Here is a 27,910-nt window from a genome sequence, read left to right on the forward strand (position 1 = left end):
CCCACCAACTAGTGGAAAGGATGTGGAGGAATAAATTTGCAAGGAAATTACAGAGAGGTGAAAGAATTATAGAGCAGTTATATTGGGGACTTTAATTATCTGAATATAGACTGGGATAGTAGTAGTGTAAAGGGTAGAGAGAGACAAGCGTTCCTAGAGTGTGTTCAGGAAAATTTTCTACAGTGGTTTTTTCCAGTCCGATGAGAAAGGAGGGACTGCTGGACCTGGTTCTTGGGAATGAGGTGGGCCAAGTGGATCAAATATCAGTAGGAGAACATTTAGGGGACAGTGATCATTGTTTCATAAGGTTTAGGTTGGCTATGGGAAAGGACAAAGAACAATGTGGAGTAAGAATAATTAACTGGGGGAAAGCCAACTTCAATGGAGTAAGAATGGATTTGGGGTGAATAAATTCGAATCAAAGGTTGGCAGGAAAAATGGTCGCTGAACAATGAGCTACCTTCAAAGAAGAGATAGTTCAGGCACAGTCGAGGTATATTTCCTCGAAGGGGAAAGGTAGGGTAAACAAATCCAGAGCCTCCCAGATAACAAAAGAGATTGAGATGATGAAGAAGAAAAAGTGTGCTTATGACAGATGTTAGGTAGATAATACAATAGAGAACCAGTCTGAATATAGACGGTCAGAGAGGAAGTGAAAAAGCAAATAAGAGAAGCAAAGAGAAAGTATGCAAAGAGACTGGCAGCTAACATAAGAGAGAATCCCAATGTCTCCTATAGGCATATACAAAGGAAAAGGGTGGTAAAAGGTGGAGTATGGCTGATTAGAGGGATTTACACACGGAGACGAGGCAATAGCTGAGGTGCTAAATGAATATTTTGCATCTGTCTTTACCAAGGAAGAAGATGCTACCCAGGCCATGGTGAAAAAGGAGGTAATTAATGCACTAGAAGGATTTAAAATTGATAAGGAGGAAGTATTAGATAGGCTGTCTATACTGTTACAGAAGTATTTCTATTATTTTAAATTTTTTTGAGAACTTGTGTTAAAATGGAAAAGATTCCATGGGTGTTTTTTTTTTACCAAGTTCACCGACAGGACAAGATGTCGTTTGAAAGCCAGTTGTGCTGGAGGCCACCTGTGATGTGGGCTCAGAAAACAGCAAAACCCTTGGTGACTTGGGGAAAAATGGCTACAGAGAAGCCACATGTCGAGGTTTATGGAGGTCAGGAAGTCAACTCACTATTTGGGGTTTGAAAATTGTTTTTTTTCTGTTGTGGTGTGAACTGTTTGAAGACAGTTGGTGTTTTCCTGCCAATGAAAAAAAATCACCCAGCTCACCTCCTTCTCTAGCCTTTTGAAGAAATCCTGCCAAGATCTAGTGTTGAGGAGCAAAAAATCCCTGGTGCCGTATAGCTTTTGAGGAGCTGAAAGAAATCCTGCGATTCAAGTGTGTGTTGGCAGAAACATCTTGTTGCCACATTTCTCCTAGAAAGCCTACTAGAATAATTTTCGACATCTCCAGAACGGACTGCTTCTGAAATGATCCAAGTGACCCATCTCTATATACCTGGATGCCAGACCAAAAAAGGGACAACTGACTTCCTTCCATTTCTTTCTTTTTTCATCAAGCATTAGGAAGTATTTGGCCAAAGTAGTTTTTTTGGGTCTTTTTTTGTAACAGATCTCTGCAGAGAGAATTTCAATATTTTTTCCTGTGTGTGTGTGAGTGTAGTTGGGGAATTTTTAGAAAAGGAACTTTCATATTTTAACCAGTGTGTTAATGCTTTGCTTCGTTCCCGGTTAAGTTTTGTTTTATAATAATCTGATAATTTTGTTGTTTGTCAAAGAAACCTAGTTGGTGAATTTTATTCTGGGATAAAAATAGCATATGATTGGCTGTATTGGTAACTGAGTAAACATTTAAATAGATGTTGTGACCTGTGGAGAAGTGGAACTAGAAAAGACAGTGCATTCCTACCACCTCGGTTGTAACAATACTTAAAGTTGATGAAGCACCAGGACCGGATGAAATGCATCCAAGGATACTGAGGAAAGTGAGAGTGGAAATTGTGAAGGCACTAATTTTTCCGTCTTCCTTAGATTCAGGGGTAGTGCCAGAGGACTGGAGAATGTTGAATGTTACACCCTTGTTCAAAAAAGGGTGTAAAGATAAGCCCAGTCAGTTTAACCTCAGTGGTGGGGAAACATGTAGAAACAATAATTCGGCACAAAATTAATAGTCACATGGACAAATACCTGTTAATTAAGGAAAGCCAGCATGGATTTATTAAGGGAAAATTGTGTTTAACTAACTTCCTGGAGTTTTTGTAGGGGTAACTGAGAGGGTTGATGAGGGTAATGCTGTTGAAAGAGTGCACATGGACTTCCAAAAGGCATTTGATAAAGTGCCACACGACAGACTTGTGAGCAAAGTTATAGTTCATGGAATAAAAGGGACAGAAGTAACATGGATAAGAAATTGGCTGAGTGACAGGAAACAGAGAGTAGTAGTTAATGGATGTTTTTCGGGCTGGAGGAAGGTTTGTAGTGGAGTTCCCCGGGGATCAGTGTTGGGACCCTTGTTCTTCCTGATCTATAGTAATAATTTCGACCTCGGTGTATGATTTCAAAATTTGCAGATGATACTAAACTTGGAAGCATTCTAAACTGTGAGGAGGATAGTGTAGAACTTCAAAAGGACCTAGACATGCTGCTGGAATGGACGGACAAGTGACAGATGAAGTTCAACGTGGATAAATGTGAAGAAATAATTTTGGTAGGAAGAACATGGAGAGACAATATAAAATAAAGGCTACAATTCCAAAGGAGGTGCAGGAGCAGAGGGACCTGGGTGTATCTGTGCATAAGTCATTGAAAGTGGCAGGACAGGCTGAGAGAGTGGTTAATAAAGCCTACAGCATCCTACGCTTAATTAGTAGCGGTAGAGAGTACAATAGCAAGGAGGTTATGATGAACTTGTGTAAAACAGTAGTTTGGCCTCAGCTGGAGTATTGCACCCAGTTCTGGGTGCCGCATTTAAGGAACGATGTGAGTGAGTGCAGAAAATATTCACAAGAATGGTTCCCGCAATGAGAAACTTCATTTACGAAGATAGATTGGAGAAGTTGGGCCTGTTTTCCTTGGAGAAGAGAAGGCTGAGAGGAGATTTGATAGAGGTATTCAAAATCATGAGGGGTCTGGACAGAGTAGATAGAGAGAAACTGTTCCCCATCATGAAAGGATCAAGAATGAGAGGGCAAAGATTTAAGGTAATTGGCAAAAGAAGCAATGGCAACATAAGGAAAATTTTTTTCTTGCAGCGAGTGGTTAGGATCTGGAATGCACGGCCTGAGAGTGCGGTGGAGGCAGGTTCAATTTAGGCATTCAAAAGGGAGTTAGTTACCTGAAAAGGAAAAATGTGCAGGGTTATGGGGAGAAGGTGGGGGAATGGCACTAAGTGAATTTCTCACTCGGGGACCTGGTGCAGATACGTTGGGCCGAATGGCCTCCTTCTGTGCTCTAACGATTTTGTGATTCATTGATCACACAAGTGACATGTACAACATGCAGATTAAAGCTTGACTTTATTAACTAATTCAGCAGGTCTGGCAGCATCTGTGGAGAGAGAAACACAGTTAACATTTCAAGTCGATGACCTTTCATCAGAATTCCGAGTTCTAATGAAAGGTCTTCGACCTGAAACGTTAACTCTGTTTCTCTCTCCACAGATGCTGCCTGATCTACTGAGTAGGTCAATAGAGATGCAGTGGCAGACATTTAAGGGGATATTTCAGAATACACAGAATAGATACATTTCAACAAGAAAGAAAAGTTCCAAGGGTGGGACCCAGTATTCGTGGTTAACTAAAACAGTTAAAGTTAGTTTTAAAGAACTTAAACTTAAGGATAAAGCCTATAATTGCACAAAGGTGGAAGGCAGGTCAGAAGATTGAACAGAATGTAAAAAACAGCAAAGAATGACAATAGATTGATAAGGAAGGTAAAATTAGAGTACGAGAGAAAGCAAGCTAGAAATATAAAGACAGATAGGAAGAGTTTCTATAGATAATTAAAAAAGAAAAGTTAACAAAGTGAGCGTTGGTCCTATAGAAAATGAGTCTGGGGAATTAATAATGGATCATAAGGAGATGGCAGATAAATTGGACAGATATTTTACATTGGTCTTCACTATTGGGGATACAAGTAACATCCCAGTGTTAGCTGTAAGTCAGGAAATGGAAGGGAGGAAGGAACTCAAGAAAATTACAATCACCCGGGAAGTGGTACTGAACAAATTGTTGGAGCTGCGGGCTGACAAGTCCCCGGGTCCTGCTAGACTTCATCCTAGAGTGTTAAACGAAGTGGCTAGTGAGATAGTTGATGCGTTAGTTTTAATTTTCCAAAATTCCCTAGATTCGGGGAAAGTTCCTGTAGATTGGAAAATAGCGAATGTAACTCCTTTATTCAAAAAGGGAGGGAGACAGAAAGCAGGAAATTACAGGCCAGTTAGCTTAACATCTGTCTTCGGGAAAATGTTAGAAGCTATTATTAAAGACGTTATAGCAGGGCATTTAGAAAAGTTCATGGTAATCAGGGCAGAATCACCATGATTTTGTGAAAGGGAAATCATGTTTAACCAATTTATTGGAGCTTTTTGAGGGAGTTACATGTGCTGTGGATAAAGGGGAACTGGTGATTGTATTGTACTTAGATTTGCAGAAGGCATTTGATAAGGTGCCACATCAAAGGTTATTGCAGAAAATAAAAGCTCATGGTGTAGGGGTATCATATTGGCATGGATAGAAAATTGGCTAGCTAACAAGAAACAGAGTTGGCATAAATGAATCATTTTCTGGTTGGCAAGATGTAATGAGTGGTGTGCCAAAGGGATCAGTGCTGGGGCCTCAACCTTTTACAATTTATATAAATGACTTAGATGAAGGGACTGAAGGTATGGTTGCTAAATTTGCTGATGCCACCAAGATAGGTAGCAAAGTAACTTGTGAAGAGGACATAAAGAGGCTACAAAGGGATATAGATAGGTTAAGTGAGTGGGCAAAGACCTGGAAAATGTAGGAAAGTGTGAAATTGTCCATTTTGGCAGGAAGAATAAAAAAGAAGCATATTATCTAAATGGTGAGAGATTGCAGAGCTCTGAGATGCAGAGAGATCTGGGTGTCCTCGTGCATGAATCGCAAAAGGTTAGTATGCAGGTAAAGCACGTAATTAGGAAACCTAATCGAATGTTATCGTTTATTGTGAGGGGAATTGAATACAAAAGTAGGGAGGTTATGCTTCAGCTAGACAGGACCACATCTGGAGTACTATGTGCAGTACTGGTCTCCTTATTTAAGGAAGGATGTAAATGCATTGGAGGCAGTACAGAGAAGGTTTACTAGACTAATACCTGGAATGGGCGGGCTGTTTTATGACGAAAGATTGGACAGGCTAGGCTTGTATCCACTGGAATCTAGAAGAGTAAGAGGCAACTTGATTGAAACATATCAGATCCTGAGGGGTCTTGACAGGGTGGATGTGGAAAGGATGCTTCCCCTTGTGGGAGAATCTAGAACTAGAGGTCGCTGTTTAAAAATAAGGGGTCGCCCATTTAAGTCAGAGATGAGGAAACGTTTTTTCTCTCAGAAGTTCGTGAGTCTTTGGAATTCTCTTCCTCAAAAGGCGGTAGAAGCAGAGTCTTTGAATATTTTTAAGGCAGAGGTAGATAGATTCTTGATAAGCAAGGGGGTGAAAGGTTATCGGGGGTAGGTGGAAATGTGGAGTAATCAGTTCAGCCATGAACTTATTGAATGGCGGAGCAGGCTTGAAGGGCCAAGTGGCCTACTCATGCTCCTAATTCATATGTTCGTAGTATACCCAGCATTTTCTGTTTTCATTTCATATTTCCAGCATCTGCAGTATTTTGCTTTTTTCATGAACTAACTGCAGAAGAAGGAACAAATTGAGAAGAGAGCACAAAGCACATAGGATCCAGACTGTCCATTCTGCACGTTGTACACCATTGTTCTAGTTCCAAACACACTAACAGGCACACTGGGACACTCTGATAGGCTGGGCTCTTGACACAAACATGTTTCATGACAGCCCTAAACAACCCAATCACATCTGAGGAATCAACAACAAAATCTTGTATTGATATAGCGCTTTTAACATAAAACATCCCAAGCTTCTTTACAAGAACATTATGAGACAAAATTTGATATTGAGGATATTAGGGCAGATGATCAAATGTTTGATCAAAGAGGAGTGACTTAAAGGAAGTAGAGAGACAAAGAGGTTTAGGAAGGGAATTCCAGAACTTAGAGTCGAGGCAGCTGAATTATAAATGTTGGGGATTACCAGGGTTGTTATTGAACACATCATAGGGATGATCATGCAGCAGTTCAGGGGTCTCCCACAACTTAGAAGAGTGCTGCTTACTGTACAGTCTTGCCATAGAGAGTGGCCTGTATTCAGAGGAGACACAACAACAGCAGCATTGGACAAGGAAGGTCAGGAGGGCGATGAAGAATCAGGAGGAGGGAAGTCTCAACATCTTGTAGTCAGAAATATGAGGGATGAGTTAATTGTTCAGTGATTCTGGTGACCTGCTCGTTCCCCTGCCCTGAAATCCTACATACATCTCTGCTGCTAAACAGAACCTTGTTACATCCTTTCCCACTTCCTTCATCCTGTACTGAAGAACATTCAAACCATTCAATCAAATTGATAGCATTCTCACCAGCAGGCTCAGAACTTGCGACTAAACCAGACTGAGCACTGAAGTGCCAAATGTTATTAATTTAATGGCGTTGATTAATTTCTCACCTAGATGTTGAACCCATGAGGCCATTGTTAGAACAAGATTCCTAAATCTCTTACTCCTTCAAGGTGCTCCCTCTAAAGGGCAGAGCGGAGCTGATGGAAGAGGTTGTTTGTCGTGTTGGAATGAGGTGCTGTTGACTACTGGCACACGGTGAGTGCCCAGCTGCAGACACCTGCTCCTGAGCTGCTGCTGGGGCAGTCTGGCCCAGCCAGCCTGGTACAACCGTGGCAGGTACTGTAACCAGCTGGGCGGGTGAGAAAGGAGATGTGTTGACATCCACCACTCCCCTCACCTGCCCGAGTTAAAATCAGGGCTAGAGATACTCCAACATGCATTTTTACCGAGGGCTGATTTATCCACGATCATGCAAGTCCAGAGACCACAACTGTGCAGCATTCAGTATATTTTATTATATTTCAATCTGCTTTACAGCATTTTGTTTTCTCAAAATCGAACTCCATTTCATTTTAATTCTCTTAATCAAAAATTGATCCTGGCCTGTTGTCTATATTAAAATATTTTTAAATTCAGACTCTGTGAAGGAAATGTGCTGAAATGGAGGGGGAGAAAACTGTCCCTTGCAAGTCTTGGCTGGGGTGGAATGATGAATTGTTTCAAAGTCTGATAGCTTAGTTCCTAATTTCAGGATGTCGGTTTGTATAAAATACATCTGGATGGCTTGTGGTGAATATCAATGATCCTAGAAGAGTGAATGTTGAGTTTTAAGTATGTATCTCAGAATGCCTTTGGTTAGCCTTTAATCTGTGATCTTTCACTTGTGCAGGATCCCAAGCCTTTGCCATATCTATGCAGCGAGGATCCGTACACTTTTGACATCAACCTTTTTGTTTCCCTTAAAGGTGAGTTAAACCCCAGCGACATTCAGCATGCCAGTATGCCCCTTTTTAAATTCAAGAACAAAAATTTATAAAAGGTAAATTTTTAAAGGTGATTGAACAGTGTGATTTTCATTTTTATTTTATGCATTCATTGTCCCGTGAGACTGAGGAATCATTTCAGTCCCTGATGGAATGGGATTGTTTTGGATTGTCATTTTCACAATGACCCTGAATTTTTTGGGGATTCCCCTAATCCACGCCTGTAACCGACGGGAAGTTGGTTCAATCTCGGTGAAACTACATAAATGTGTTTCTTACCCATTTGACTCATGGAGGAGGAAATCCATGTGCTAATCCATTTGCCCCATATTTGCCTGGACGGTGCACGTGATTTGCATATACTTTGCATTGTTGCGCCCTCTTCAGGCAGAGTCATGTGCTGACACTGGAAAAGTCAGGGAGGAAAGTTTTTGATGCAGAGCAGCTCAGAAACAGAGGGATTGGCTTTCAACTTCCCCTCTGTAATTGCACCCCATTTTCAGCTACTATTTGGGAGCAGTGCAGAACGATTTCACATTAGGGGGCTTATTTATGAATTAGAGTAACTGGCGGGAAATTACAGGTGCACTGCCCATCATTTTCTGATGTCCACCAGTGTGAGGCAGTTCACTATTTGTACACATTTGTGAAATTATCCCTTAGATCCTTCTGAAACTTTGCTGGGATTGTAGCAAAGTGACTTAGTCTCAGGATTATCACTGGATCAGTTAAGGGAAATGTTCGAAGAAATATTCTCAGACACAGAGAGTTATTAGAACATGGAATGCTTTACCACAAGGAGCTATTGAGGCAGAGACTAGAACATCATTTAAAGCAGAATCAGAAAAATATTTTGAATGGAAGAAAAATTAGGGGATACCGGAAAGGGGAGGGAAATGGGATTTGGGCAGACAGGTTCTGCTGAAGCCCAGGCATGATGGGCTGAATGGCCTCCTTCTGTGCTATAATTTCTATGTTTCTCGAGAGACCATTTATATTTCTTCCAGCCAATACAGTTTGAACCTCATTGGATTTAACAAAGCAGTCTTGACCTAGAAATAGACTTTTGTTTAATTGGATGTTCCTGGTGAGATGGGAAGAGGAGGATCAGATGTAACCTGTACCTCATGTTTTAATCAATTGATCAATTTCTCTTCTAATAATACGGAGACTGATGACTGTTTAGTGATCTGGCAATGAATACAGTCGGGTTTGATGTTCAGCCCACTGGTGTAATAGATTCTGTTTAAAAATCATATAAAAATAAATGTGAATACAGTTGAATGAATCGTGCTTGTTATTCCACTGGATGTTTTATTACCATTTTGCGATTGTTTAGAATGTTGAACTGGCTGTCCTGGCTTCAAAAACTTTTCTCTGTGTGCTCGATAACAGGTGAAGGGATGACTGAAAAGACCACTATCTGTCAGTCCAACTTCAAGGTGAGCTTGTTCACCCGTCACTGTCCTTTTCCATTATGAGTTACAATCATTGAATTTGACATCACAGAAGTCCCATTGTGCCTGTTGTGGCTCTTTGAAAAAGCAATCCATATAGTCCCACTTCGCTGTTCTTTCTTCATAGCCCTGTATAATTTTCCTTTTCAAGTATATATCCAATTCCCTTTAGAAAGTTATTATTGAATCTGCTCCACCACTGCACTTTCAGGCAGTGCATTCCAGCTCATAGCAACTCGCTGCCTGAAAAAAAATTCATGTCATTGCCCCTGAGATCCTTTTGCCAATTATCTTAAATCTGTGTCCTCTAGTTACCGACCCTCCTGCCAGTGGAAATAGTTTTTTCCTACTTTATCAAAACCTCTCATGGTCTTGAACACCTCCATTAAATCTCCCCTTAACCTTCTCTGCTGTAAGGAGAACAATCCCAGCTTCTCCAGTCTCTCCACATAACTGAAGTCCCGCATCCCTGGTACCATTCTAATAAATCTTCTCTGCACTGCCTCCAAGACCTTGCCCATTTATTTACTTTGAATGTTTCTGATACGGGATAACAGCACAGGATGGTTCAAGAGTGAAAGAAATGGTTTCTCACCAGGATAGAAAAATGAGCTCTGAAATTCTGCATGGATTCTCCTGATCTCAATTGTACCTCTGGTGGGAACTCTGAATAAACAGCAAAAACTGGGAATAACCCTGTTTTTTGGAGTTAAGATGGAAGTACAATAGGAGACTGGAAGAGCACCTATGGAATTTCAGGCCATGAGCTCCAAGGGTTTAGAATGGTTTTAGGTTAGCACTCCTGGTTCAGAGTTTTGCGCAACAGGAATGCAGATTAGGAATGCACAGGATTCACAACCTTGTGACATTCCATCGAATGACAGAACAGAAAACTGTACAACTGTAAATAGGGTACGCTGAATCACTGATACTGTCAGTATCCTAACTCACACTAAGTCCTATTCACCCATCACCCCGATCTCACTGACCTACATTAACTCCTGATCCAGAAACACCTCGATTTTAAAATTGCCATCTTTGATTTCAAATCTCTCCATGGCCTCGCCCCTCCCTAACACTGTAGTCCAGTGGTTCTCAAATCTTTTCATCCATGGACCACTTAGGCAAGGTAAGAGACCCTGTGGACAACCTGCCACTCCTACCCCACCCATTTTTGCTTGCCGCCGCAAATAATCTCTGCAGAATTAATGGCAACTTATGGAAACTATAAATATTTTGTTGCTTTTTTGCAACTAAATGTAGTAAATTTATGTGCTTTAATTTTTAAATTAAATATCATAAGTAAATTATTAATTCATGCCAGAAACAAAAGTATAGACAGCTTCATATTATAAACATTAATATTAATCTTTATTTGAAACATTTGAAACATTCTAGTATGTTATAAAATCATCACAATAATCTTCTGAGAAAATAATATTTATCTTACATCTATATTAATCAATTCTAAAACTACTTTATTGGTACTTGCGCTTATGACGACTCGTGCTGCGCACATGGGAGCCAGTCTGGTTGTGTGAAGTTAAGTGACTGGTGGGGATGAGGGTTCTGGCCTGTTCTCTTGTATCACCTCGGCCATGGTGTTGTGTGTGAGTGACTTGCATTTTGGACCAGCTTAGGGACTGTCTAGAGGACCCTCGCCGATCACCAGTGGTCTGCGGACCACACTTTGAGAACTGCAGTTGTAACCTCCAAATCTACAGTCCTGCAAGATATCTGCACTATTCCAATTCTGGCCTCTTCAGCATCCCTGATTTTTATCATTCCATCAGCGGTGGCCATGCCTTGAGTTGCTGAGGCCCTAAACTCTGGAATTCCTTCCGTAAACCTTTCCATCTCTCCACCTCTGCTCCTTTAAGTTGCTGCTTTGACTGACCCATTGGTCACCTGTCCTAATATCTCTCTATGTGGCTCAGTGTAAAATTTCATTTGATAATTGCACCTGTGAAATGCCTTGCACTATTGTTAAAGATGATATATAAGTGCAAGTTTTTGCTATTTTGTTGTTGAATGTGTTTTTCAACAAGCAAATCTTCATTCAGTGTGCTTGTTCTCGTTTCTTCAGCACATGTACTGGACCCTGAAGCAACAGCTGGCTCACCATACTGTTAACGGGTGCAACGTAAGACCTGGAGATTTGTTGGCCTCCGGAACTATCAGTGGTCCTGTGAGTAACAACTATCTTTTTTTTCATTTCATTGCTGGGTGGAAGTGAAATCTATCAAACTGGGAATCTTTTGAATAATAGTTATTTCACTATTTTTATGATTAGCAACCATTGTTGTCATTTACTTTGGTGTTTAAAATTAAGTTTACATTGAAATATGCATTTCTACAGTTTAATGGTGCAGTGCCTGTCAGTGACATTGGCAGATTAAAATTCTGTGACTCATTAACTTCAGTGGCACTCAAACTAACATAATGTGACCATCTCAACTTACCTTAAGCCTCTTCTGTGAAATCTCAGAGCAGTTCCTAAATTTACCCATTGATGCTGCAGCAATCTTTTGCCCTGAAAATTGGTGGGCATGTTGGTATAGGTGTATATGAATGTACGAAAATGACGGGCAGGAAAAAACCATTTCGTCCATCAAGGCTGCCCACAAAGTCTTGATGCCTGAACCAGCATGATTGGATATATCCTTAACCATCAGCAACTGCCATCTCCTGGGAGAGGTAACAATCCAGGTTAAAAACCCAAGGCAAATTGGGGGAAAACTCTGGAAAATTCCTCTCCAATCTCCTTAGGCAATCAAAACAAGTCCAGGAGCTTACATTAATTGTGGTTACACTGCCTGGTGTTTTACCTACCTTTTGTAAGAAATGATCTTTGCACCAGGAACTGGTCCAGCTTTCTTTTGAAAGTTTACTGAAAATCAGCACTCACCACATGAGCCTGCAACTTGTGCTACAGTCAACTACCCTCTGAGAAAAGGAGAACCACTTAACATCTAACCTAGCCCGACACACGAGTCTACGAATACACCCAGCTTTCTAAGCCTATCTAAATAACAAAAGTTCATTGGGGTAGAAATTGATCTTTGTTGCACCCATTTAACTGGACAAAAAGGACCATTATTGGCATGATATCCTGCTCCTGATCTGCGCCTGTGATAGGAACACTGCCATATTGATAAATAGAAAGAAAGACTTGCATTTACATAGTGCCTTTCACAACCACTGGAAGTCACACACCGCTTCACAATCAATGAAGTACTTTTGAAATGTAGTCACTGTTCTAATGTATGATGAAGACAGCTTTCCAGGCATCCTCGTCAGTTGCCTGAAACAGGTATTAGGACCCTTGCATATGAAAACCAGGTCTAACACCTGTTTCAGGCCCTCACTGGATATTTGTCTGCCTGGCACCCCAACAAAAGTATGAGCATTTATTTCTAGACTTACCTTTGTGTGGAGCAGGAATATGCCACCCGGTTCTAGAGCATTTCTGTGAACCTCTGGTAGCTCGCACTAGCTCCCCTCTAATTCTCCTCTCTCCTAGAACTTACCAGGTGGCCCAAATTGGAAAATGTCAAACCTGTGAACTGGCTCCAGAGTTGCTCCAGGGGCTGGCACACTGCAACTATTACCCTGAGGCCCAAGGACCAGTTTCTCCTTAGCCTCGTGCCTCTCTCTTTGGGAGCAGGGATCATTCTCCGCATCCATTTTGCATCCAAAAACTGGCCTAAACCAATTTCTAAGGCTGTATATTTTTAGATGGGGGGTCGGTTAGCTTAGAAAGCTAGAGTGTGATGCAGAATAGTTGCCAACAGTATTGGTTCAATCCCCATACCGGCTGTGGTAGTTCGTGGAGGCCTGTCTCCTCACCTTACCCCAAGTCTGAGGAGTGGTGATCCTCAACTACACATCACCAACTGTCTCTCTCTAATGGAGAGAGATGCTGATGGTCCTTTGGGACTATGGCTAGAGCAAAAAAAGCATTTTTTAGATATATCTTGTGAAGTCAAAGTAGATTTTTATTCTTATTGAAGAGGTCAACAGATACATTAGAGTTTCTTGGTTGTATTGGCTCTGGGACCATTGTGGATTTGGGGATGGGGATAATTTATTCTTAATCTTCTCCTGGTCATTGTCCTTGTGGTTCCCCCAGACAACAGTCCAGAGTTGTCGCCACGATAAGGTGTCCAGAAGATGTGTACGAGAGTGTTTATCTGGTTGTAGCCCCTGCAGCAGTGGTAGAGTATGGAGGATGAAACTTGTGGAGTTTGAGATGTGCAAAGTATGATCTTAAGTTGTGTCACTGTATATTTTGCTGCAGGTGATCTGTTTACCCGTCCTCATACCTCTTCCAAAAACTGATGGTTTGGACTTGTTCATTAGATTTGCTGTTGTTTATTTTTATGTTGAGATGAATGTGGTGGAAAGATGGAAAAGTGCCTATGGGAATCTGTTGGGGATTGGAGGAAAAATGCCAGAGTGGGATTGGCTACTGGGTGCTGAGGTAATGCCTCAACTGGAGGTAGTTATACTGGTTTTTCTGAGAAGTGAAATTTGTCAGCCACCAGATCATGATCTAGGACTTGTAAAGGAGCCTTCTGGTCTCATGACTCCATTCTCATGCCAGTTGTCTGAGTTCCCCTGGGAGGTTCCCATTGCGCTAGAGTCAGTCATAGTTACATTAATGCATAAAGAAGGCACATCTGCTTCATTCTGATTGAGGATGTAGCCAAGATCTTTGCTTCTGGATACAATTAACCTTCCCCTTGCTGATCCCTGCAGATTAAACCGGCCTGCACGCTGAGGTGTCAGTTAAGAAATGACATCAGGCCACTGTTCAATTGGTTAGCACTGAAACAAACCAGCTCACAGGCTCTGCTTCTCTCTGTAGATGAATATTTGGCCTTCAACTAGTTTAGGGGAGTATGTGATTTGTGACATATTTAGGCAGTGGATTAAGGTCACAGGCCTCCACTGCCTCGCAGTTTCCTTCCATCAGAGAACCAAACATGGAGACTTCCTATCTTCCTCCATTTCACTTTGACCGTAGAACCCTATTGAATTGCAGTAGCTGTCTACACCATACAAGATGGAGAGACTTTGGGTTTGAGCTCAATGATTCTAAAATGGAGGGTAGGTCTTTCTCACATGCTAGGATCCTACCCCTATGATCAATGACTGATTTTTGATATTTGTATGTGCTTACCAGACCAAGGCTCACTACCCTGTACAAAAGAAATTTCCCATGCATTCCAGCCAGCGAATGAACTAACCTAATTCAATGGAGTAATCTACCTATTTCACTCCTAGGTTAAGCAAATCCACCTCACCTACCTTATCTATTCCACATGCTACCTGTTAAGCCCCTAATTCAGCTACTGAGTGATCTGGACAATCACATCTTAAAGATCGTCTTATGCGCTGATAGTTTGCTCATCAGACGAGGATCCAGAAACATCGCATTGTTGTGCCAATCCTTGCTGTCTGGAGGAAGACCCGAGTCCCACATGAAAGTCCCTCTAGTTTAATCAGCCCCAGTTGCATTGGGGATCAAAGGAAGATTCACTTAAGGTGGATTTAGAGTTTGGTATTCCTATGTGCTTCGGTGACAGAGCTCGAAAACTGAAAGGCAATGTAATTACCACACCAAGTAAATGCTGCTGGAATGAGGTGTAGAAATGGTGCCTCTCAATGGTAGATTGGGTGGTATTTTTTGTTGGCATCACCTCCCCAAACTCGTGACCTCTACCACCTAAGTAGCCGAGGGCAGCAAGCACATGGAAACACCATCACCTCCAAGTTCCACTCCAAGTCTACACACCATCCTGACTGGGAAATATATCACTGTTCCTTCATCGTCACTGGGTAAAAACCCTGGAACTCCCTCTCTAATAGCACTATAGGAGGTCCTACACCAGATAGACTACGACAGTTCAAGAAGAGGGTTCACCACCACCTCTCGATGGGCAACTAAGGGTGGTCAATAAATGCTCGCCTTGTAAACACATGAATATTTTTTTAAAGAATTTTTATGTCCTTTGGGTTCCACTCTTACTTGAGAGTAACAAACTCACTATTTCCATTTGGAGGATGGTGCCATCTCATTAACTCTGTCTTTTATGCTCATTTCATAAAATTTACCTTCCCCATCATCTCCACAGTTTTGCCTGTTGCAAAATTCTTTGACTCAAATGAATCCAAAGTAATTTCCTGTACTCTCAGCAATTTAACATGCTATGTCTGACTGTGGTTTCAGGCAGGATGCAATTTATCTGAAGCAGTCTCGCCACATGTTTTCGGCAGGATTTCTGTGGATCATCCTACTTTCCTCTGAAGTTCACAGCAGGGCTTGACCATAATACTGCGGGAAATCAGCATATTTTCTAATATGGCCAATTTACTTTCTCACTTTGCCACAGGCAATGCAAACAAGGAATATAGGAATATAAGGACAGGAGTAAGGCCATTCAGTCCATCAAGCCTACTTCACCATTCAGTTAAATCGTGGCTGATCTGTAGCTTAACTCCATCTACCCATTATACAGTTTCAATTGACGATTAAAACTAAAGGTACTGAGAATCTACGGTTGAAATTTTACGCCACCCCAGCGAGCCAGATGGTGGTGGTGGGGGGGAGGTGGCATAAAATGGAGTGGGAGGCTCTGGGAGGACTTCCCGACCCACCTCTGCCGCACTTTATATGGGCCGGGGGGAGGGGGGAGTGGCGAGAAACGGATTGCCCACCTCAGGCCACTTAACGTCTACTTAAGGGCCTTTGCCCGCCTCCATGGGGATTTTACCCATGGCAAGCGGGCGTCCGGGAGATGTGAAAGGGCACCCAGTGAAACCTGGCGACCTCTCAGCGCACTATGCGGCAGGGTGGGGGGCGGACCAATGGGCACAGGGTGCCTGATTGAGGCCCACCCCTGCTTCCCCAACCACCCCCAAGACCTGAGATGCCCCTCTTTCCCCCCCCCCCCCCCCAAACGACCATCCTTGCCTCGCCGGGGCGTGACCAATTAGCCTGGCGAGGCAACCCTAACTAGCCTGGACTCCCGGCTCCATGTCCTCGGCTGGGCTGCAGTCCCAGCAGTGGCCACCGCTCCTGGTGGCGCTGCTGGGATGAAGAGCTGCTGGCCCGATGATTGGCCGGCGACTCAATGAAGTGGGACTTCCTCCCTCAAGCGGGTGGAATTCCTGCCTCGGAACAATTAAAGCCCGGGGACCAGTAAAATGCAGGACGGATCCCCGGACCGGGCGGAAGTGGGCTTGCCACTGATCTTTACAGCGGTGGCCAGCTCCCATCCACCCGGCCCAGGGAATCCAGCCCTGCAACTCAGATTTCAAAAGAGCAAATGCCACTAAAATGACAATTTGGAGCGGGTAAATTGGCTAATCCTACTTGGTTGTGATGAGGTTGATGTAGAATACAAATGGAAAGATTTTAGGAGCAAGATCTAAAATGTGGAAGACAAATATGTACCCAAAGTTAAGAGAAGGGATTGTGGTAAGAAAAAGCCAAGGTAGATCATGTACAAAAACAAATAAGATACAAACAGAAATGTTTCTATAAATTAAACAGAGTTGAGTATAAGGAGCAGCTAATGAAAACAAAAGCTGCTATTAGATCAGCTAAAAGACAAATGGAAAAGAGGATCGTAGACAATTGTGGAAGTAATGGGAAAAGCTTTGTCAGTTATGTGAAGAATCTGAGAACTGTCAAAGACTGTATTGGGCCCTTGAAGGATGTTCAAGGACAGGTTACAAAGGACTCACTGGGTCTTGTGAAAATATTAAATGAGTACTTGTACTGATCTTTACTCTTAAAGATGATGCTCGACAATTAGAATTGAATAATTTTAGTAACTAGTTTTTGAAATTACTAGTATTACATTAAATTAACATATTGTTTTATATAGAATTAAGAACTTGAAAATAAATATAGCCGCCAGGCAATATATCCAGTCAAGGGTCTTTAAGGATAAAAGCAAAATACTGCGGATGCTGGAAATCTGAAATAAAAACAAGAAATGCTGGAACCACTCAGCAGGTCTGGCAGCATCTATAAAAGAGAAGCAGAGTTAACATTTCGGGTCAGTGACCCTTCTTCGGAACTTCGGTCTTTAAGGAGATGAGCACGTGCTGTATGAGCCCCTAGCTGGTATTTTTAATAGCTCACTGCACTCTAGGGTAGTTCTGTACACTGGAAAGAGGCTAATGTAGCACTCATCTGTAAAAAAGGTGACAAGATAGATATGAATAACTTTAGGCCAATTAGTTTGACATCAGTAATAGGAAAGAAGTTTGAGGGAATGATGCAATATAAGATTGGCTGGATAGAGAGGGACATATTAAGAACACCAAACTTGAGCTCATAAAAAGGTCATGATTTACAAATCTAATTGGGGGTTGAGGAAAGTCCAGTAGACATTGTCTAATTAGACTTCCAAAAAGCATTTGTTAAGGTACCACACAAGAGGCTTCTCTATAAGATTAAAACCTCTGGTATTAGTGGTAATATATTGAACTGGATTGAGATCTAGTGGGCAGGATGTAGGCAAAAAATTGTTATAGATGGGTTTGGATCTGTTTGGTGATCATTCACCACTGGTGTCCCGCAGGGATCGGTGTTGGGACTGTTGCTCTGAACTATTTTTATTAATGATCTGGATGTAGATGTTGGAGGCACAATAGGCAAATTTGCAGATGACGCTAAGATCTATGTGAATGGTCAGATTGTAGACGACGTTGGACTGCTTCAGATGCATCTGATGTGTTGGGAGGTTGGGCTCATGACTGGCAAGGATTTTTAATTTGGAAATGCTCAAAGTACATACACTCCTCAAGGAATAGCATTGAAGGAGTTGAACAATGAAAGAGATCTGTTCTAGTACTTAGATCGCTAAAGGTTCATGAGCAATGCCACGAGGCAAGAGCGAATAGAGTGTTGAGGCTCTTCCATAAGACACTTGATTATAAGATGAGGTCCTTGGTCAGGCCTCAGCCGGAATATTGTGCACAGTTTTGGTTTCCTCACATGGTGGGTGATATTGAGGCTTTGAAAAGGGTGCATGGAGGGCCACCTGATTAATTCCCAGTTTAAAGCATCTAAACGAGCTGGAACTCTGCACTTTAGAGAAGTGTAGATTTAGGGGTGAGCTGATTGAGGTTTATAAGATGATGAAGGGAAATAGATTGGGTTCCAGTTGACAGTTTGTTGCAATTAAATAGGTTGGGGATAAGCAGGGGGTCACAATTTTAAATTGTATAGGCTAGGTCTAGGTTAGATGCCAGCAGATGGTTCTCTTGGCAGAGAATAGTGTAACTCTGGGCAGGCTGCCAGCTCGTGCGATTGATGTGAATTCTTTCAAGTGAGGGGTGGATCTATTTTTGATTTGGGTGGGCATCACCTCTTACAAAAGGTAGGTATTGCAGGGAATTCAGGGCCAGAGTGATCTTCTGGACTAGTTTTGATTGCCTAGATGGGGCAGAGAGGAATTTCCCAGATTTTACGACCTGGATTTTTATCTGATTTTTTTTGTCTCTCTCGAGAGATCACACGGTTTTGAGTGGGGTGGAGAGTGTATATATTCTAATACACAAGGTATCACAGTTGTGTGGAACAGGCTGGATGGACCAAAGGTCTTTACCTGCCTGTCATTGTTTGTATATTTGAATGTGCCTTGGTTTTGTATTCCCTAATAACCTTACCCAACAAAAATCTATCAATCACAGTTTTAAAATTTTTAACTGATCCGCAGCCTCAACAGCCTATTGAACGAGAGCGTCCCAGATTTCCACTAACCTTTGTGTGAAGCATTGCTTCATGATGTCACCCCTGAATGAACTGGCTCTAATTTTTTGGTTATACTTCCTTGTTCTGAGCTCCCCCACTGGAGGAAATAGTTTCTTTCTGTCTGCCCCATTGAGTCCTTTTAATCAGTCTTCTACACTCAAGGGAATACAAACCTAGTTTCTGCAGCTTGCCCTCATAATTTAACCTTTTTAAGTCCCAGAACATTCTGATAATTGCAAACAAGGTGGCACTAAGTGCTACTGGAGATGGTGTGCAAAACATGGCACTTTCAGAAGCAACTATGCTACCTCAAAGGGAGTAAAACACCAGGACGGAACTGGGGCAGTTCCTGAGGGATCGCTGATATGTAAATATTTGGTGTATTAGCATTAATAGAGGATTAATAGATTGCTGTCAATGTTCCTAAAATTCTTACAATCCAATTCAATTATTGATTATGAAAACAGTTGCGTAGTGTCATTGGTACAGTTTTAAGCATTAATATTTTCTAATTTTAGATCATAGTATTGTTTTTTGGCTGACTGTTTATTTCACATGTCGGTTTGAACTTTGTAAAGTCTGTCTAATGGAATATCTATGGCTATGTTTTAAAGACCCCAGAGAGCTTTGGCTCAATGTTGGAGCTGTCATGGAAGGGAACGAAAGTCATTGACCTCGGCAATGGACAGACACGCAAATTCCTTCAAGATGGTGATGAGGTCACCTTGACTGGTGAGGCCACTTATAACCAAATCAGATAAAGTAGCATTGGTTCTTGTAAGTTTATCTGAATAAGCAGTCCTTACAGAGGGAAATTTTCTAAGGCTGCGCACCCAGGGCAGGTGTATATGAGGTGAAAGCACAGACCCTGAGTCCATTTCCCATCAAGGTGTAAGTTGATGTGCTGCCTGCTCACTGGCTTCTGTCCCTGAATTCCCGATATAAACTCCCAGTGTGCAAGTCGCTGTACAGGAACTCATTTATTAAAATTATCCCTCGTGGATCCAAATCTTATCTTCGAGTCTCATATTCCAGCCTTAATAGTGCTGGAGATGAGACTACTACTCATATATGATTCACCACATCCTTCAATGGAAAATATTGACCTTCAAGCTTTAGAATTGGAAGAAGGATCTTGAGGAGACTAGCTAATTTTTCTAACATACAACACTGGAAACATTAAGAGATGACAGATAGGCAACATTTCAGGAGTGGACCCTTCATTAGAAATTACAGATGAACAGCATTTTAAAAGAAACAGTACAGAAAGGGTGGAAAGGGGAATAAATTACCCAACCACACACAGAGGACAGGTAACATAATGACATTCAAAGTGCTTGAGTGGAGAACAGCAGACAGTTAAATGGCAGAAGGAATATACTCTTTCCTAGGTGTCAGTCGTGGCTCAGTGGGTCTCGCCGCTGAGCTAGCGGGTTAGAGGTTCAAGCCCCATGCCAGATTCTTGAGAACATAATTTAGGCCTTTTGGATGCAATGTTAAACCTAGGCCCCACCTACTCTCGCAGTTGGATGTAAAAGATCCCATGGTACTATGTGAGGAAAAACAGTGGAGTTTTTCCCAGTGTCTTGCCCAATATTTATCCCTCAGTAAAAAAGATGATCTGGTCATCATCTCATTGCTGTTTGTTGGACCTTGCTGTGTGCAAATTGGCTGCCATGTTTCCTACATTACACCAGTGACTACTGTTATGAATGTTAGACTTTGTAGTATGGTTATGTTTTAAAAACTGTGATCACTAATGCAGTGTAAAATGGACATTTGGAGGAGACATGTGACCTCACACAAATTCTGCTCAGAGACAAGCCAGCGGTCTTGGTTACCATGAGAACAAGGAACCCAGATCAAAGACCCTTTTGAAAGTGGGGTGCAAGTTGTAACACCTAAAGGACAATGGGTTTCGCTCTTCCAGACTCTCAGATTGTAAATAGGGAGCCAGAGACTCTAAAATGCAAGTTCAAGTTGCAATTTTTAACATCTGGAAACAAAGCAAGTCCCAGGTGTTTTTGCTATGGTCAGACTTATGGTCTGAGAATTGTAAAAGACAAACGGCTATTGACTTTTGATCTGAATAAATTCGAAAGGCTTTCCCAGGTCAGGAGGCTGAAAGGAAGAAACAAAGACCAGCAGAGTTCCGCTAGAGAGAAAGAAAGAGAGAAACAGCTGCTCTCAGATCACTGATACGGCAAAAGGCTGCTGAGATTTGAACCCGGTTCAAAGTCTCAAGGTTTGCGGAGGAGAAAAGACCAACGACGTCACCAGATGTTGACTTATTAACAGAAGTCCAGTCGAATGTGCTTAGAAGAAGTGAGCAAAGAGGATGTTAGCTTTGAGAAGGACACTGGGAGATCCAACCCATTGCAGCTTGGAGGAGTTTGGGACTTTTAACTGCTAGGATACCTTTCGATGTGAACACTTTGTAACATATAAATGTGGTGTGGGCGTTTTGAGTGTGTTAAATAGTTAATGGGAAATACCTTTCTCTGTAATTTAGTTTATTAGCTACCTACGAAATTCTCTTTAGTTAATGTTGGTTTTTATTTTCGTTGTTATGGTAAAAGTCTTAAAATGTGAAATCTTGCCATGTAATTCTTTAATCGGTCTGGGGAGTTCATATCTCTCATTTTAAGTTAATGGTCTCTATTAAGGTTGTAACACTATGCTTCAAAAGTGTTAAAGCAAAATACTGTGGATACTGGAAATCTGAAATAAAAACGGAAAATGTTGGAAATACTCAACAGGTCAGGCAGAGAGAAACAGAGTTAACTTTTCAGGTTGATGACTTTTCAACAGAATTGGAAAAAGTTAGAGATGTAACAGGTCTTAAGCAAGTACAGAGGCAGAGGAATGGGGAGGGGAGAAAAGGTCTGTGATAGATGGAAAACAGGAGGGATTAAATGACAAAAGGCATGATGATGCAAGGCAAAAGGCGTAAGTAATGGGAGAAGAAAAGAAGCAAAGATTGGTCTCGAGGAGGTGTAAATGACAAAAGTAGAATCATCACCAACAGCTGCTGTCTGAAAAAATGACAACAATGGTAATGATCGGAAATTCTTGAACTCAAATCGAAAGATGAGGGTGCTGGTCCTCGAGCTTCTGTTGAACCCTCTTTCCAATCTCACCCATTGCCATGTTTTAATTGTTCCCTCTGACCTTTCCCTAACTGACCCGTAACAATCATTCCTCCGCAAAGGCCTCAGCTCATCCTGTTATGCCCCCATGTCAGTGAATTTTGAGTTTGGCATGATGCTGAACTCTTCTTCCATCACTTTCACTTCCCTGCCCATTTCTTTGGCCAGGGGTCTTGCCCCTGTTCAGCAGATCCTTCCTCTTCAGAATCCTCATTCCACCTGGACCCCTCCCTCTAGTCTCTTACCCCCTCTAGATTTTTTCATTAGTAACAGCCAGCATGACAGTGGCCATCTCAATTCTTCTGCTTCGTTCACTCACTCCATCCTACCTCCTTCTGAACTTGCAGTATTCCATTCTCTCAGATCCAACCCTAACATTGTCATCAAACCTGCTGACAAGGGTGGTTCCTGTTGTTGTCTGGTGTACCGACCTTGACCTAGCAAAGGCTGAACCTCAACTCTCCAACACCTCTTCCTACCTCCCCCCGGACCATGACCCCACCACCGAACATTGAGCCACCTTTTTCAAGACTGTCACTGATCTCCTTTCTCCTGGAGATCGTCCTTCTATGGCCTCCAATCGCATAGTCCCCAACTCCGAGCAGCTTGCTTCTACATCCTTCTCAAGATCCACAATCAGGACTACCCTGATATACCTATTGTTTCAGCCTGTTCATTCCCCATGGAACAGATTTCTTCCTCTCCCGATTTTTTTTTCTCCCCCTTGTACAATCTATTCCCACTTACATCTGTGACTCTTCCGATGCCCTCCCTCACTTTAACAGTTTCCAGGCCCCAGTCATCTTTTCACCATGGGCGTCCAATCCCTCTACATCTCCATCTCCCACCACCCTCCTCTGTCTGGTTGAATTTGTTCTTACATTGAACAACCTCTCCTTTGACTCCATTCACTTCCTCCAAATAACAGGTCTTTTTATGGGAACCCAAGTGGGTCCTAGCTATGCCTGCCTTTGTATGCGGTAGGTGAAATATTCTTTGTTCCAAACCTACTCAGGCCCCTCCCCTCACCTCTTTTTCAGGTACTTTGATGACTGTATCGATGCCGTTTCCTGCTCTTGCCCCAGACTGGAAAATTTCATCAACTTGGCTTTGAATTTCCACCCTTCTCTCATCTTCACATGGTCCATCTCTAACTCTTCCCTTCCCTTTCTCGACTTCTCTATCTCCAGTTCTGAAGATAATGAATGTTGCACCAATATTCACTATAAGCCCACGGACTCCCACAGCTACCTTGACTATACTTTCTCCTACCCTACTTCCTGTAAGGACTCTATTCCGTTCTCCCAGATTCTCCATCTCCATTGCATCTGTTTGGATGTTCCTTCCATACTTCTCTCTTTCTCTTTGGCCTCCTTGTCTCGAGAGACAATGGGTAAGCGCCTGGAGGTGGTCAGTGGTTTGTGAAGCAGATCCTAGAGTGGCTATAAAGGCCAATTCTAGAGTGACAGACTCTTCCACGGGTGCTGCAGATAAAATTGGTTGTCGGGGCTGTTACACAGTTGGCTCTCTCCTTGCGCTTCTGTCTTTTTTCCTGCCAACTGCTAAGTCTCTTCGACTCGCCACACTTTAGCCCTGCATTTACGGTTGCCCGCCAGCTCTGGCGAACGCTGGCAACTGACTCCCACGACTTGTGATCAATGTCACAGGACTTCATATCGCGTTTGCAGACATCTTTAAAGCGGAGACAAGGACGGCCGGTGGGTCTGTTACCAGTGACGAGCTCGCTGTACAGTGTGTCCTTGGGAATCCTGCCATCTTCCATGCGGCTGACATGGCCAAGCCATCTCAGGCGCCACTGGCTTAGTAGGGTGTATATGCTGGGGATGTTGGCCGCCTCGAGGACTTCTGTGTTGGAGATACGGTCCTGTCACCTGATGCCAAGGATTCTCCGGAGGCAGCGAAGATGGAATGAATTGAGACATCACTCTTGGCTGACGTACGTTGTCCAGACCTCGCTGCCGTAGATCAAGGTACTGAGGACACAGGCTTGATACACTTGGACTTTTGTGTTCTGTGTCAGTGCGCCATTTTCCCACACTCTCTTGGACAGTCTGGACATAGCAGAGGAAGCCTTTCCCATGCGCTTGTTGAATTCTGCATCGAGAGACAGGTTACTGGTGATAGTTGAGCCTAGGTAGGTGAACTCTTGAACCACTTCCTTCCATACTAGTACTTCCAATATGTCTTCCTTTTTCCTCAACTGTGGATTCCCCTCGACCATGGTTGATAGGGATCTCGACCATATCTGATCCATTTCATGCACTTCCCCCAACCTCCCAGAACGACAATAGGGTTCACCTTGTCCTCCCCTTCCCCCCGTCCACCAGCCTCCACGTTCAATGGATCATCCTCTGCCATTTCCACCACCTCCAGTGTGATGCCGCCATCAAACACATCTTCCCCTACTATCCCCTTTCAGTATTCCAAAGGGACTGTTTCCTCTGCAATACCCTGGTCCACTCCTCAATCACTCCCAACACCCGCTCCTGTTCCCACAACACCTTCCCATACAAGCGCAGGAGATGCAACACCTGCCCTTTTACCTCCTCCCTTCCCACCATCCAGGACCCCAAACAATCCTTCCAGTGATTTACTAGTACTAGTTTCAATCTGATATAGTGTATTCACTGCTCATAATGTGGTCTCTTCTATATTAGGCAGACCAAATGCAAATTGGGTGATTGCTTTGAGGAACATCTCCGTTCAGTCCGGAAGTGTAACCCTGAGCTTCTGGTCTCTTGTCATTGTAATTCACCGCCCCACTCCCACTCTGACTTCTCTGTCCTCAACCTCCTAACTGCTCCAATGAAACTCAATGCAAGCTCGAAGAACAGCACCTCATCTTTCGATTAGGCATTTTACAGCCTTTTGGATTCAATATTGAGGTCAACAATTTCAGACCGTAATCCCAGTCTGTTTCCTTTTGCTTTGCAAGTTTCCATTGTTTCAGCTGTTGGTGATGATTCTGCTATTCCCACCCACATCTCCTCTACAGCCAACTTTTTTTTCTTTACTTGTCCTGTCACCCTCTCCTTTTGTTTTACACCATCATCCCTTTTGTCAATTAATCTCCCCTGCCTTCCATATCATCACAGATCTTCCCTTTTGTTCTTTCATCCCATCCCCCTTTTTCCTGCTTCTGTACTTGCTTAAAAGCTTTTGCATCTCTAACTTTTTTGAGTTCTGACAAAAGGTCTTTCTCCGTAGATGCTGCCACACCTGCTGAGTACTTCCAGCATCTTCTGTTTTTTCTTCAAAAGTATTTCATTAGCTGTAAAGCATTTTGGACACACTGAGGTTGTGAAAGTCACTATGTAGATACAAGTTCTCTCTTCCTTTCCCTCATTCGGTTCATTTTTATAAACTGTTGACCTGTACAATCTTCTAGTTCTGCCAATACCGGAAACATCCTTGCCCTGAAAAGACACTGCCCAATCTGCTGTGTATTTCGTAGAATACATAGCACAGAAACAGACTGTTCAATAGCCTGTGTCCATATGCAGCAAGACATGGACAATATCCAGGCTTGGCTGATAAGTGGCAAGTAACATTCATGCCACACAAGTGCCAGACAATGACCATCTCAAACAAGACAGAATCAAACTATCTCCCCTTGATGTTCAATGGCATTACTATCACTGAATCCCCCACTATCAACATAGGGGGTCACCATTGACCAGAAACTGAACTGGACCAGCCACATAAATGCTGTGGCTACAAGAGTGGGTCAGAGGCTGGGAATTCTGCAGCAAGTAACTCAATTCCTGACTCCCCAAAGCCTGTCCACCATCTACAAGGCATAGGTCAGGAGTGTGACGGAATACTCTCCACTTGCCTGGATTGGTGCAGCTCCAACAACACTCAAGAGGCTCGACACCATCCAGGACAAAGCAGCTCGCTTGACTGGCACCCCATCCACCACCTGCAATATTCACTTCCTCCACAACCAACGCACAGTGGCAGCAGTGTGTACCATCTACAAGATGCACTGCAGCAACGCACCAAGGCTCCTTCGACTGCACCTTCCAAACCTGCGACCTCTACCACCTAGAAGGACAAGGGCAGCAGATGCATGGGAACACCACCACCTGAAAGTTCCCCTCCAAGCTACGCACCATCCTGACTTGGGACTACATCGCCGTTCCTTCACTGTCGCTGGGTCAAAATCCTAGAACTCCCTTCCTAACAGCACTGTGGGTGTACCTACCCCACATGGCCTGCAGAGGTTCAAAAAGGCAGCTCATCACCACCTTCTCAAGGACAATTAGGGATGGGCAATAAATGCTGGCAATGCCCACATCCCCTGAGCTAATTAAAAAAACAATGTCCCAAAGCGCTTTATGTCAATAGCATATTTTTGAAGTTTAGTCACTGTGAAAATGTTGTAAACATGGCAGCCAATTTCTGTGCAGCAAGCTTACCCAAACTGCAATGTAATACTGACCAGAGAATTTGTTTCTAGGTGTTGATTGAGAGATATCTAATGGCCAGGACACTGGGGAGAACTCTCCTTCTCTTTCCAAATAGCATCATGTGATCTTTTACATCCAACTGAGAGGGCAGACCTGGTTTTAATGAAAGATAGCCCCTCTGACTGTGCAGCGGACCCTCAGGACTGCACTGAACTCTCAGCAATTCCCAAATCAATCATAACTATAAGAAAAATACTGCTGTTCTGTATCCGAGTCATTTACAAGAAGATAAATGGCTCCTCTGTACCTGTGCTCCATTCCTTTGGTTTGACCACTGCCAGCGCCAGTTTGTGATGCTGAGAAACAACAGGAAGAAGCAAGGAAATACTATGAGAGGTGAACCACTTCCATCATGCAGAGCAGAGGTGAAGCAGCCCTGTTAAAGCTATGGTGTTTTCAGTGTCATTAGGGATGCTACAGATGGGTTTGGTCCACTTCTGCTCAATGGCGAGTGAGGAAAGGACTGATGCTAAATGTTGCAGCTGGCGCCAACATTGGGTGTGTAAAGAATAAGAGCAGAGACAGAGAGGATAAACTGGAGAGGGTGGGAACATATAGAATGGTGAATGAAACAGACTTCACCTGCTTGACAAATCACACTTGCTGTATAAGTGAGCTTAATTGCAAGCTATGATCTGAAGGACGTTTGATTTTTAACTGCACTCAACACATTTAAAAGCAATGCTAATGTTATTTTATTTTTATTTTAGGTTATTGCCAGGGCAACGGCTATCGAATAGGCTTTGGGGAATGTGCTGGAAAAGTGCTTCCAGCAATTCAGATCTAATGCACTGAGCGTGCTCGGAATGGGGAATGAAGAATGCCTTTAAGTTTCTCCTGCAATAGTTACTCAGAGGAGCTGATCTGTACCGAATGTCCCCTTGGTCTGAGTTTCCAATTAGGAAGCAGGCTGTAATGGCACCGTTCATCACATTAATCAGTGTGGGACTTTGTATTGCCTTTCAAACGTAATTCTGCCTTAATTAATGTATTGTGGCTGAAGCATAAATTTGCTTACTGCTGGACTCTCAGCAAAACATCCAAAGACTTTTGCAGAATTAAGTGCTATGAAAACATAACATTTCAATAAGAGTTGCCATTAAGGGTCTATTACCTGCTCATGTGCTTGGAGGTCATGCCTGGTGAGAATAATAAAGAAGAAAGACTTGCATTGATATATCACCTTTCATGACTTCAGGACATCCCAAAGCACTTTGCAGCCAGTGAAGTATTTTTGTAGTGTAGGCACTGTTGTAATGTAGGAAAAGCATCATCCAATTTGAGCATAGCAAGCTCCCATAAATAGTAATGACAGGTAAACTGTTTTAGTGAGGTTGGTTGTGGGATAAATATTGTCCAGGATACCAGAGAGA

General features: G+C 42.8%; 1 protein-coding gene across 1 annotated transcript in view; it reads left to right on the plus strand.

The window, feature by feature from the left end:
- fah (fumarylacetoacetate hydrolase (fumarylacetoacetase)) overlaps positions 1-27,708 on the plus strand; it is an 85,038-nt gene extending 57,330 nt beyond the window's left edge. The window contains exons 10-14 of the mRNA XM_068017712.1: positions 7,570-7,645; positions 9,059-9,105; positions 11,207-11,308; positions 19,510-19,627; positions 27,248-27,708. Coding sequence (XP_067873813.1) covers positions 7,570-7,645; positions 9,059-9,105; positions 11,207-11,308; positions 19,510-19,627; positions 27,248-27,324 — 420 coding nt within the window. The 3' untranslated portion in view covers positions 27,325-27,708. The remainder of the gene's footprint in view (positions 1-7,569; positions 7,646-9,058; positions 9,106-11,206; positions 11,309-19,509; positions 19,628-27,247) is intronic.
- The last annotated feature ends 202 nt before the right edge of the window (positions 27,709-27,910 follow it).

The sequence above is a fragment of the Heterodontus francisci genome, chromosome 38 (genome assembly GCF_036365525.1).
Source record: "Heterodontus francisci isolate sHetFra1 chromosome 38, sHetFra1.hap1, whole genome shotgun sequence".
NCBI classification, from domain to species: Eukaryota; Metazoa; Chordata; class Chondrichthyes; order Heterodontiformes; family Heterodontidae; genus Heterodontus; species Heterodontus francisci.